This window comes from Vollenhovia emeryi, unplaced genomic scaffold, assembly GCF_000949405.1.
Source record: "Vollenhovia emeryi isolate VEMERY1.0 unplaced genomic scaffold, V.emery_V1.0 DF939238.1, whole genome shotgun sequence".
NCBI lineage: Eukaryota > Metazoa > Arthropoda > Insecta > Hymenoptera > Formicidae > Vollenhovia > Vollenhovia emeryi.
In genome coordinates this window covers 475,234-489,463 of record NW_011967128.1, presented here as the reverse complement: position 1 = coordinate 489,463, position 14,230 = coordinate 475,234, and the positions used below count along the sequence as shown (strand labels likewise).

Sequence of the window (14,230 nt, the reverse complement as noted above, 5' to 3'; positions counted from 1 at the left end):
CATGTGACAGCTCTACATGCCAAAATATTTAGTTTTTTTCGTTTTTGATATAAAGTCGAGTAGACTGACTTTTATTTTTGTGCGAACTTTAATCGTGTACAAGAATTTGCAATTCTGTAAAGCCAATTAAAAGATATCCTTAATTAAAAAATGTCGGTAAAACAGAGAGGCTCCAGCATCACCTTAAGTGCACATCTTCGAATTTAATTTCCTATTGTTTGATCGGATCCGCGCCATTTTGAGTCACGATTAATCGCACCCTTTTCTCTGACCGAATTTCAGACGCGGCCGGCCCTCGGTCACGTTCCTTCTATCGTCAAATGGGAAGTACGAGAAACGGGGGTGGAGATGGTGAACGCGAAAAAAAAGGGGGAATTGCGGCAAGTGCCGTTCGATCGAGCCGCGAGAACGCAAACGTGCAGAGCTCGGGCGCTGTAGAATGCATTTAAATAATTGCTTTTCGTTTTCGTTCCTCATCCTCCGGGTAGGAATGCACGTCCGCGTGCCCGGGACCGCGAGCGCGGCCGAGAAATTTCTTTATCGGGAATCAACGGAGTTGGGCGAAATTTACGATATTATCGTCAACGCCGACGATCGTCGTCGCGGCGCAACGTCGCGCGGTAAAACCCCCTGCCCGGGATAACGACGAATTTATTTTCTCAACGCGCGCGGATCCCAATGGACGTCGCGAGGACGGTTTTTCTCCGCGCACCGGGGGCGGAACGCTCGACGGAGTAATATTTTATGATGATAGTGAAAAATGCTTCCGGGTTAACGGCGCCGGAGCAACTGGAAGGCCGCTTAAAGGCCGCTCATCTCCTCGCCGGGAGAAAGTTTTATCGGGATTATTCCCTTATGTCGGGCTAAGATTATCTGTCTTTCACGAGCTGCGCGCGGCGAGCGTCTTATGAAATTTGCCTGCCGGGGTCTCGTATTAAAGGAAACGCGGGTCTTTCACGCCGGGAATAAAAGGGAGAGAGACCTAAAGGGTTGATGAACTGCGGGGGCTTTCGCGAAAGTCAAATCTTCTCGATGATATTTTCAATCACGCGGCGGTGCTCCATTAGACAGAAATAACACGCGCGAAATGTTCGCAAGCGCACGCGCGCGCGCAAGAGAGAGAGAGAGAGAGATTTTGACAAAGCCCTTCGATTTTCGTTGCCGTTATTATTAAAAAAAACGGGAGGTGCATTAATCGAATTGATATGAATCGCGAGCGTTTATAGCAATAACACCCGCTGGCAATCAGCGACGCGCGTCCGCGGAATAAAATCTCATATTTCTCCACTTTTCGCGTAATTAATGAAATTAGCCGGGCATATTTCGCAACGCCGGGGGGACCGGTTTAACAAAAAGCCGGGGATCTCTAAAAGCGACCCGCCCAGGCGGCCGCGCGGCTTAGCGGCTCTAATTAATATCGCGTTTTACACCCTATTTAGTCCGCCCTATTGCGGCGCGAGGCCAAACATTTTTGTCGCGGCGGGGCGTCGCGCGCGCCGAAAGCGACTAACTGCGCGATTAGTCCCGACCAGGTATGTACAAGATCGTGTAACGTTAACGACGTGCCGTTCGTTTGTGGGAGCTCGTTCCCGCGGGCGGGGTCGCATTACTCGGCCAAGATCTATCTAATCTAATTTCGTACTGCAGTATAACATCGCCATTGTTCTCTCCATTGTCGTATCTTAGCTACGTGCTGCTGTAACCAGAGGATCGCCGCGCGCGAATGCGCCGGTTAGCACCTGAGATATATGTATATGCATGTCCGAAGAGCGTATCACCTTTCGCCCGAAATATTCCGTTTCGCCCATTAAGGAAAACACGTGATACATCACGGCGGATAAAATGCAGGGTGTAAACTAATTCGCGTCCACTATTTATACAGTGGTATTCCTCGTGGAAAAACTGAGCCGAAAAGTTCCGAACCACTTTTTTGTGAATCATGCTTCGTAAAATAGCTATTACCTATGTTGAATACACGGAGAGAATTCTCTCTTAAAATCCTGAAAATTGTGTGATCATCGGACAACGCGGCATTTGGAGGAACTTAATAAAAATTTTTTGGAAGTAACATTTCAAAGAACCCGTATGAAGTTCTTGGAAATGTCGCGTTGTCTCACGATCACAATATTTTTCGGGATAAATTTTAACAGAAAATTCTCTCCGTGTAAGGATTAAACGATCGGCATCGCTTTCTAAACGAACACGTCGGACACTAAAAACCTGTGTCCACGATGGTTCGTGGACTAGAACTTGGTCCAAGTTTGGTCTAGTTTCAAGAAATGCGTAGCCAATCGACTTGCAGCTTTTATGGAATAACTTCGACCAAGTTCTAGCATCGTGGGCACAGGCTAAGGCGCGCGGCTCACTTCGTGCACACTACACGCAGAGAATTTTCTCTTAACATTTACTCTGAAAGCCATGTAATCGTGGGACAACTTAATTTTCAATAATAATAACTACTTTATGAAGCGCAATGACTCGAAAAACCGGTTCGGGACTTTTCGACTCAGTTTTTTGCGAAGAATATCACTGTATAGATAGCGAGTCGTCAGAAATAAAAAAAGACTATTGACGATATTCTCATAGTCAGTGGATGCTGGAGTGATTCTGCACTTTTGCACCTTTCTAACCTAAAAACTGTCAGTTCGCGGAAACATTTATGTAATATACAAATTAAATGACTTACGTGTACAGATCGAAAGCAGCTTGCTATTCCGGCTAAATTAAACAACAATATGACATCACTGAAACTAAGTTTGTAAGTGTAATAAAAAATAATAGTGAGCAACACACATACTACATGTACTGTATGTATGTGTTGCTCACTATTATTTTTTATTAGACTTACAATCTTAATTTCAGTGATGCCATATTGTTCTTTCATTTGGCCGGAATAGCAAGCTGCTTTCGATCTGTACACGTGAGTCATTTAATTTGTATATTACACAAGTGTTTCCGCGAACTGATAGTTTCTAGGTTAGAAAGGTGCAAAAGTGCAGAATCACTCCAGCATCCCCTTAAGATCATCTTTAGGTACTTCGTAGCCAATAAAATGTTCCACGCGGCATCTTTAGATAAATTCGGAAGGAGCGTTCTTTTTGTTTTTCATTATTCATTCAAGAGGAATGTGCTCGCTACTTTTTCGAGCCCGACACGCGACTCCCCCGCGAGCGAAAGATTTCTGAAACTTTCATTTGCGCGTGCACACGCGCCGCGGGGGCGTGTATGTACACGGTCTCGGATCGTAAAACAACACGCCGCCTCGCGCGCCACGTAATAATGTTAATGAGGACGGAGGGACGGCGGTGTAATCGTAAAGCGCGTGCATGCGATATACCGTGACGCGTTGTTTCAGCGCGTGCATTCTGGGCCGCATGATGGAGTAGCCTTTTGGCCGTGCTGACCCTTGCCATCGGCCGCGACGCCCCTTACCCGCGACGCGTTCCTGGAGATTAAAAAAAAAGAGCCGCCCTCCCCTCGCGCGGTCTCCTTGCTTGTTATCGGGCGTTCGTGAAAATTGATCGAGAGGCCGCGGCGGCCGATGATTGATGGCGCACGGAATGCGCGCGCGGATGCGAAAGAGCCTAGGCGTCCGCGTAGCGAAAGCGAGGCCGGTGCATTAATCGGGTGATCCGGTGATTTAATTGCGGAAACGAGTCCCCTGCAGACCGGTCGGCCGGCCGCGATTCTTCTTGGAAAAAAAGAGGCGCCACGCTTTTACAGCGAAGACCCTTTAATATAGGGTCGCGAAACAATGTTACAGTTAGCTCGCGCAACACCTCGTTTCAGTAAAAACGACGGTCGTTAATGCTTCTCCGATATTGTCGCTTAAAATAAATCTGAGATGATCCAAAATACGAGCGAGAATTTTAAATAGAATGTAATAAAAAGGTGGTAAATCGAGAAGTGCTGTACAATGGAACCAATTGGAAATCGGATATGCTATTTCATATTCGATAAATCCTGCTAAAAGGTCACTCTCTCGAAAAAAAAAACACGCACCTCTGAAATTGCCGTCTCCTTAATTTTTCAACATCGAATTCTACCTTTGGCTATGCTTTTACAATACTAAAATTATTCGTTTAATCGCACGATGTTGTATCGTATTTATAGCACCATGATTTATCCTGACGGAAAACATACATATCCGTTGGCTAATCGGCTTCGTGTTACATCGCTGGATGTGAAGAAAAAGGCGAAGTTCATTTTACGATCAATAATCCGCGAGGGTTCACGAGACTCCCGTCGTAAACAGATTTTCGTTTATGTCGATCGAAAATTCCAGGCAATAAATCAACTGTTCTTTCGTTGGCTTGGTCACCCATAAATTTACCGATTTACGTTCGTTTCCACCAATGTAGATTAACTGTAAATTTTCGCCTTACTAAATGAATGAGTCTGCTAAAACTGGACACACTGTAAGAGTCTTGCTCAATTTTTCGGTATTTTTAGTATATAAGGTGTTGTGTCTATTTTTACAATAGATAATAGCTTTCATTGTCGACCAGCTACTTTTGCAAAGCCAATGAAATGTTTCATACAGCATCTTTAGATAACTTCAAGACGGTCGTGAATACAAGATCTGACGATGAATTCCGGCCTAAGAATCGGAGAAAGATAGAAAGTAAGTTAAACCGAGATGAACGTTAGTCTGCATTGATAGAAGTGGATATTACACCCAGAAAGAAAGATTTATTTTGGTTAAACAAATGAGATATGTTGAAACCACGTTTCTTTGAATCTACTAAATTTACTTTTACTAAAACTAGATTTGAAAAAATTCCCTTTCTAAAAGAGAGATGTTACCACCGCGAATGTCGTTAATATCGAACAGTTGAGGCCTCTTTTCTGCGATGCCAATTGGTTTTCTCGAAGCGCGAATGTGCTTCACTTCTCTTTAGATTCGTAGTAAATGAAGATTTGCAATTTAGAAATATACATTTGTATACACCAACTATTGAGGTAAAATTTCTAATCTTAGGAATTAGAATTTAAGTAACAACGATTTTTGTTTCGAAACATTTTCTCGATTCAACAGAATTGATCGTTAATTTAATCAATGCCAATAAGTCCGCAAAACGTAGTAACAGCCGCGGAACAAAGTAATGTAAAATATTATATTAAGTACGGAATTTTCCATTACGTAGGCGGGTCAACGAATTCTCAATGTTTTTTTTTTTATTGTTTTTCACTCGGCGCGGTGACGTACGATGTTTTTGCGGGCCAAAGTTTACCTGAAGGTCGCCACGCTCTCACTCGCTCGCCGAACGTCGAGCCGGCAGGCAGTGGCGAGAGTCGCTCCGTACGTGATTATACTTTTGCGTTATCGGTCTCCGTGGTATTACTTTGCGTTATCGGACTCGAGCGCGATGAATGCAGGGATAAACCACTATTGATTTGCACACCTTTATTAGTAACAAGTAACGTTCCTCTATTAATTATTAAGTTTCTACAACTTATAATAAGAAACGAATTGTATGTTGAGGCGACGGCTCTTTATCAACGTATACATACATATTTCACGAGACTAACTTATCTAAAATATGAATGTATACCGTGGTACTTTGTCGCGGTTACATCTCGTTTACGCACCGCGCTTTTAATTATCTATCGATTTCGTGTAATTTGTTCCATTTTCGGGAAAAGAGAGAAATTGGTGCGACTTCGGCGTTCGCGCTGTAATTCGCTCTGTCGTTCTTCGCAACTCGAACGGGCAGGAAGTAAAGAAAGTCGCTTAACACACGTCGTTACATTATTATGTAAATGTAATCGAAAATTATCTCCATTAACTGTTGCAATTAATAATAACTATTAATCACTGGAAATTTCGCTCACATAATTTATTTCGAGGATTAGATTGAATAACAAAGATTGCAAAATATCGTTTCGTTGCAAACTAATAACTACATCTTAACCGCACATTATGCTTCCGATGCTTGCGTTGCGTTTTATTATATGTATATCGCCAATTCAAAAGTGATTTATCCATTATCCTGTTCTTCCGAATCAAAAATGCAAGTCGTTAGTTTTGTTAATATTTCGTGCGTTTCGCGATATTTTACGTCGCGTACGGGAGTGTCCGAAATTTCGCGCGATCGGTGATTATCGCAAGTGAGTGTTGTGTGAGTGCAACAAGGAAATCTGAGAGGCGGAAAAGGAGCCCTAGGAGGCATCGGGCAACGCCGGAGAAATCGTGAGGTAAGTGTCTTACATTTTTATGTTATTCGCCACTTGTGCAAAATAAAGCATCTGTTCTGTATTTTTATTTTATTTATTCAAATGATTCGAACGAGGATTCGAATAAGTGTTGGGGACAAAACCATACGTATAAAATTTTGTGAGTCTATATTTAAAAGGAAGACTCTTTCAGTATTCTATATAATTATTTTAATAAATACCTATTTTTAAAAACAAAATATGAATAACGTAAAGAATTATTTAACGCCAGTAATTGATTAAACAATGTGGAAAAATTGTACGACGATCAATGGATGGCAAATTCTAATTAAAAAAATTCATTGCGAATCGTATCAGTGAGTGATAAATTACTTTTCATTTTAAATTGACGTTGCACAATTACTTCTTTGCGTGTATACAAATTCTTAAAAGTATACAATGCCCAACTACAAACTGCGCGCGCGAAGCGCGCGTTTTGTCATTCCTAGTAGAAGAAACCTTTTTTTTTCAATTAAATAAAAGTTCAGTAAGGTGAAAATTTCAAGAAAATTTGTTTGATTTCGAAGAAACTTTTTTTCTGGTGTAGCTACACATAATACTATGAAACTAATTTTTAGAAAATAAAAGAAAACGATCTACAAAACTCGATTTTGACACCTGCTGTGCAAGTAGTATTCGGTAGTTTCCCGCGAACTCGTGGCGACTACGAGCTATCATAACATCGTCATTAGTAAAAACCGCAATTTCTTTCATTGCCACGGCTTCGTTACACGTGGGGTTTCCCGACGGAGCGTAATAACGCCGAGTAAATAGGAATCTGCGGCGTATTTGCCGCAGAGAGAGAGACCAGTTGGCAATACGTCGCGCTCTCTGCAGAGGCAAATGCGGCCGGTGGCGCAAATGTCCGTTCATTTCGCTTTAGCCCGCGACCGATCGTGTTGCGGAACGAGCGCGAGCCGATACAGTCGCGGTCCCCGGCCTAAATCTCGGAAAAATCGAGCGGCGTCGATGAACGGCGACGCGCCCGATAATAAATAATAATCCCATCGCGAGCATACGCGACGGCGATCGGCAATAAAATTGACGATGCCTCTTCTTCGGGGTGGCGGAAACCAATTTAGCCGGTATTACGTGGAATTTGGAAGCCGTCCGTCCGTTGTATTACGTTGCAGTAATTGCTATTGGTGGAGCGGCGTCGCCGCCGGGGGGTGAAACTGGGACAGAGCCCCGGCGGTGTCCGATGTGCAACACCGGACCCGCGTATTCGCGATGATGTCCCTACTCTTTTCTCTCGAACAATCTGTTTCAATTCAGAATAACAAATAAGGAACGATACTTCGTCCCGGACATTGCGCTCACTCGCCATTAAAAAGATTGTGAGATATCCAATTCAATCTTGCAATGGACATTGTTGTCCAATCGGCGATGCAATCTTTTCATCGCCGCGATGTAACCCGAGATCAAATTTTAAAAAATTGACTTGCCGGAGAGAACGAGAATAACAAATAACACGGTAGATTTCTCTTGGCTCGCGGTAAGCCAAGTTGGCAGTCGCGACTACTCGCGCGAGGACCAAACCGTACACGGGAAAAGCAATGCTTTTGAATTTAAAAAAAATGAAGTTGCTTGAATTAAACGTTAACGTCACGGGCTACCGCAAACATACATAATTCGCTCAATTGTATTTGCTATGGATTTTAATTTTCAGCATTGAACTAAATATTCAGATTATTAAGACAACTGTCTGATGTTTTTCGTTCATTAATATTGATGTTGCGTCAACGATTTTATTTCAATTACACTGATCTTGTTGATGCAATATCATTTTCCCCATGTATAGCGAACGACTGTCTAGAAATTCGCGTTTCCCCTTCGTGCAAAGTGTGTATTAAATAATCGAGTGATGTCGATACAGAGCGCATCTCGTCTCGCAATCACTGTACAATAATTTAGCAGCGTTATTAGAAAATTAATTAAAATCAAATATCCCTTCTTAATACGAAAATGTCGATAACATTATAAGCGATCACAGTTTGCCGATATTATATAGTTGGTCATATCGTGAAGTAAGTTTACTTCAAGTTCACTCCGCAATTCGCACGCGTACCGATTTGTCACCGATGCAATTGACGTTTACAGCTCGAACGATATTGCTCTCTGTTAATTAGTTGATTTTGTTTATTAGATACTGTATATTATAACGAACAATCGGCTGCGGTAAGTTAATTATTAGCACCGAATTTTATTTCTCACGCGTTGTTTTATTTCATATCAATTGATATGAAGTCAAATTATTAATGTTGATAAACAAACGCGAACTGCAAAAGATTAACATAAAATCGATACGTTGTCAGAATAAACGTAATATCATTGCCACGTGTTATTCGTTAAATAAAAATTACTTAAAATATACTACGTAAAATATTTTTCATCTATTTTTTTATTTATGTAACATTTATGCATGTTCAGAAAATCCCTCAATTTATGTGAAATATTTGGAAATTCTAAAAAGATACACAGGTATGTATGTACATGCATAAGGAAAACAAATACAGGCCGAATTAAAACAATATTCGGGAAGGAAAAGAAAAATAATAAAATAATATAATCTCATTCTGAGCGATTTTGTTTTCTGTGTATAAACACAATGTATGTGAACATATTACTCTCCAATTTTCATGAGAGATGTAATGAGGGCAAATTGAAAACATGATATTCCAAAATTGTCATTATTGTATGTATTATAAACATTGATTTAAATAAATTCAAAAATTTAATCTATTCTATGTACTTGTTACTAAAAATTCAATTATCGGGTATATCGTGTTTTCACGGTTCTTTCCATTACACTTTTTGACAATTTTATTTAATAGCACAGACCTCCTGGCAAATAATATTTTTACTAGATTTTGGAATTTAGAAAATACAGAGAAGCAATTTCTCTCGCGTGAAAATAACTTGTCAGTCATTATCATTTTTTATCTACGTTTACACTATCTATGAGTCTCCTATCATTTTTAATTTATACACACAGTAATTGAACGAGTTATGCGTGAGAGTCCCAGGGTTAAATATTAATGCTAATTTATTTTAATTCATTCATTTCACGGTATTCATGCTATATTTATCCGTAATATTCTTATTTTTTTTAACTTGACACATACATCTTAAGGCTCGTCTACAATACGTGAAGTAAGCGCAGAAATTGGGGTAGACGTAGCATTATCGTTGTTAGAAAAAGAGGCGGACCACCAACGACTGTACATAAAATGTTTGCAAAATTATTGCTGCTGGAATGACGTAAACTCAATTAATCTTGTTTATTCGTCATATGGCCAACTGACGTCACAAGAGCGGACACGAAAACAAAGAGGACGAAGCTGTGAAAGAAGAAGGCTGATCCGTTTCATAAATCATTATCATCGGAAGTAAATACGGTTACCTTTCATGTCTCATCAGGCAATTGGAATCCCAGAGTCGCGAGGAATTTCATCATAATTTGCAAATGGCAAAAGTCCTCCAAATTTTTACTCTTATACCGGGCTTACCCCGTGTACTGTAGAGGAGCTTTCACGTGTACGCTTCCTATGAATTCAATACTCCAACAAATCCATTAGCTCAAATTAAAAAGGTAATATACAATGTGTCTCATCGATGCGGCACGCAGCAGCTGAACTGCGCTGCGTCATTCTCTGTGTGTTAAATGTATATTCAGTTGCAATAGCATCCAAAGCAATAAATATTTTAAAGATAATAATTACGCACGTCGTGTAAACATAATAACAAAATAACTGATTCTGTAAATAATTAATGAAATATAATTAATAAACGAAAATACATTCGCTGTAAAATTGTTCCGCTATCGTGGGACGCCTCTCAAGGCCTCTTCTTGTTCTCTCATTTCTTATCGCGCTTAATCATATATTCACTCGCAAAATCGCGAATGTTTTAAACACTTCTGACGCCAGTCGCAAGTATTGCTTTGTTATATTGCGACGGGAACGTAACGTGAAAAAAATACACAATCGCACCGAGCTAACAATAAGTCCGCTTGACATACGCACGTCTCGCGAATAAGCGTAACGAATAAATTTCGAGCGAGGGGCTTTAATAACTCACATCGATAAACACTGCATTTACGAAAATGCTATGAAATATTAATACAGAGGATTAATTATGACGGTACTTGTTAATTAAATGCGTTGCGATGCCGCTCGCCTCGGTATCAATCAATCCTATACCCGCAATGTTCCGTTAATGACCAAAATACTGATAACTTTCTGATACCGTACGATACAATAAAGTCGATTAATGAGATGATCGTCCGAAAATATGTTGTATACTGTTGTACAGTACATTTCGGACATGCAAACCTCGCGAAATATATTATTAATGAATGTATTATTAAATCTGTTATTAAAATAAAATGTGTTATTAGGAGGACGAATCGATATGCCATAGCGTAGGTACTCGAATATCCCGATTCGATATCATTTGTACAGCGATGAACGAAATGGTTGCAACACCTTTTTGTCATGAGTTTAGGAACGCGCACTTACGCGCGATTTACTTAAATTTTGATCTCTTATATATTTACAACTGTATGCTACATTGCCGATATCATAAAAGGCATCGACGTGTTTCTACGTCGTTTATTAGCGACTCGACAAATTGTTGATCCGAATTTGGTCACCTTACTCTACCCTTACACTCGGTGAGAAATTTAAAGCGCGACGCAATATGCGCGTCCGAGCTAAAGAGAAATCATTATCGTGTTACAAAACAATAATTTACAGTTCCCGTTTCCTCCTGGTTCAACTCCTCAAATAGATCAATCGTTAAGATATCTGCTTCGGCAAACATCGCTTCGCTCGACGCCGGTATTCATAATCCATTAATTGCACATCGTCCGCGGAGAATGATAGCGATTTGCTTTTGGTCTTTACTGTAATCACATATATTCTTTGGAGAAATGAATGGTATAACCCATCTCATTCGCTCGAATGGCAACGCGATGAAAACCGTAACAACAAGCACTAAGATCGCGTGGCCGCGGCTCCGTTATCTGAAATGTTTAATTTATTGCAGAGCAGCAATATGAATTATCTCGTTCCTTCCATTTTAGATTATTGTAACCTCAATGAGACAAATATTATCGCGCGCACATTTAATGTTTCCTCGTTAAAATTTATCCTTTATTTTTAACCACGTATTTTGAGAGGTGTTTATACGTGTAAATAAATTTATTTTTTTCTACACTTTTACGTCCCGGATTAAATAAAATCATTTTTATAAAGCAAAAACTTTTCTCGCGGTTTTAATAAAGCATGACAACACATTTAACAAAAGTACTAAATAAATTAAGAACTTTTCTGGCGGGTTTTTTAATTGTTTATTAGTATCAGTAATATTATATTAATTATCAATGCAAAATATTGTAATATTACATTTCCGGATTTGGCATAAAACTACGTTTTCAAGAAAAGAGCATATAAAGACGGAAGGCATAAAAAATATTATTATTAAACATAAGACCCTGTTTAATAACAAAATATATCGATTTATTGCAAGAGAATAAAGTTACAGTAAAAAACGTGACTTTTCTTCTTGGTTTATTATTAAAATATATCGCTCCTTTCCAGTAATTATCAGATTACTGAAATTTTTGTGGAAAACAAATTAAATAACTCGCACGAAACAATAAAATCAGCTATTAATTAATAAACTTGTTACTATTGTTGTTTGTTATAATAAATATAATATCTAAAAGTACACACAAAAAATATAACACGTGCACGGAGAGACTTTTCTTTTAAAATTTATCGTGGAAATTATGTGATCGTGAGACAGCGTGGCATTTCGAGGAATTTTATGAGGGTTTTTTGAAACTGTGCCATACGTTTTACTAGTAGAATGTATGGTAAATTTCAAAAAACTCCCACGAAAGTCTTCAAAATACCACGTTGTTCCACGATTACATAATGTTCAGGGTAAGAAAATTCTCTCCGTGTAACGAGAAACTGAAAGACAAAGAGGAGGGAGAGAATATCGTTTATCTTATAAATAAGCAAAGCGTATCGCAGATAAAAAAAATAATTATCCCGGCGCGAGCGTGCTTGGACTTCCCGCGACCAATAGTCATAAACACGAGATTCGTATATCAGTATTACTTGACTGACGATAACCCGATGACATTTATAGCCGATTGATCGGTTGTAGCCAAGTATTTCCCGTTTGGCATACGATGAAGAGCGACCGCAATACCGCATATGCCGGGCCACGCTTTAAGGCTCGTCCGGCTCGACTGTGCTCGCCCCATTTTCTCCTCGCAAATGCGAAATACGAAGGGTCGCCGCTCGCCACTCGCGGGTGAGCCGGGCCAAGTCTTGCACAATTCCGAACATTAAAAGTTCCGCGGACGGACAGCACGCGAAACGGATTGGCCAGCTGACGGAGGGGAAGTTTCCGGGGATTGGCCGACGGCGATGAATACAAATCAAGCGTCGGCCGACTTTTTCCATTGTGAACCATCTCCCGGTATAACCGACTTTCATTTTGCATACACTAACACCGATCGCGAACAGCTTCCCGAGAATACGAGATGTCCGTTGTTTGGGACGGGGACGCCTGGTTGGGTGCCAGGAATCGGTAAAGAAACCGGCATAATCTCGACGGCCTTCGGGTCCCGATGGAAAATAATACCCCGTTTCAATAAACCAACAATCTCATCGCTTTAAAACTCTCGTTGCATTATTAATTCCGGCTCCTTCTCCGCGGCGCGTTTGGTCCCCGGCGAATACGAGAATATAAACTTGTTGTCCGCCGCGCATTACTTTTCGTTTCATATCCATTCGTGGCTCGTACATTATTTCGTCGCGTTAAACAACGTGACGCTGCCTCTTACGTTATTTATGAAGGTTCTCAAGTCACAGGCATGACGCCGTCCTAGATCTAACGAGCTCGCAAGATAGGTGCTCTGATCGTTTTATAATCCGAGCGTCGAGCGTCTCACGCGAGGAGGAAGGCTAAGCGGGACGATAAAGGACTGATGAATATGGATCGACATTCGATCACTCGAATTTGCATGCACGGCCAGAGGTGAGGCAAGAACAACGTATCTTTAGACGCGCTTGTATATCGCAGAGTTGCGTTATTAAGTCCGAGAGAAAGAGAGAGAGAGGCAGGTCATTAAAATAAAGATAGATCGCGCGTCTATCTGTCGGAAATATAATTTTCTCTACGCTTCCACGACACGGAGAGAGCCTCGGCAGCGTATAGGGTCGTCCGTGAAGGAGCGCAATATCTCGTCCTTTGATTCGGCCGGTAACGAACGAGAAATTCGAGCGAAACTCTTTTCACGGAAGCGGCCAATCTCCCGATTCCGCGTAACGGATCTATTAAAACTCTCGTCCAGCGAGATTGGACTCATTACCGGCTACCGGGTGTGGCTAAAGACCCGTCATGGCTCAAGATCCCCGATCCCGCCGCGAGACCGGTATTATCTCGCCGTCGATGCGATACCGAGCCGTTGCCGGCACCCGAGACTTACCGGTGGTGGAGTTGATGAGGAAATAACCCTCCGGATTGCCGCTGCTGATGGTGAAGACGAACTGCTGGGGCGAGACGTCGCGATCAAAGGCGCGGATCTGCAGGACACTCACGCTGGCGGGCGAGTTCTCCGCCACGGACGGATAGTAAACTGGGAGCTCGGTCAGCGGCGTGTTATCATTCTCGTCCAGCACCTCGACGTACACCTGCACACGCGTGAGCAGAGCGGGTCAAATCATCCGTTCGAACAAAACGGGCCGTCGCTCGTTTGATTAAATTCCCGATCGGGGGAAAAGGGGGAAGTGATCGTGACTCGACATACAGGGAAAAGATTACACTGTTAGAAGCAGTGTGTGAATATTACACACTTTATCGCATGTGATGTGTGTCCGCCGTTTCAAGACGTCTGTAAGTGTGTGACTTTTTCATGCACGAATGGATGTTTGATTTTATTGGCGTGTGTGACTTTTCACACAAATGGAGGTGTATAACTTATTTAGGTGTA

At 41.2% G+C, this 14,230-nt stretch overlaps 1 protein-coding gene across 1 annotated transcript in view; it reads right to left on the bottom strand.

Annotated features, from left to right (window-relative positions):
- The window catches only part of LOC105560199 (fat-like cadherin-related tumor suppressor homolog), a 79,239-nt gene that overhangs the window by 62,653 nt on the left and 2,356 nt on the right, over positions 1-14,230 (bottom strand). Inside the window, exon 2 of the mRNA XM_012009084.1 lies at positions 13,727-13,931. Coding sequence (XP_011864474.1) covers positions 13,727-13,931 — 205 coding nt within the window. The remainder of the gene's footprint in view (positions 1-13,726; positions 13,932-14,230) is intronic.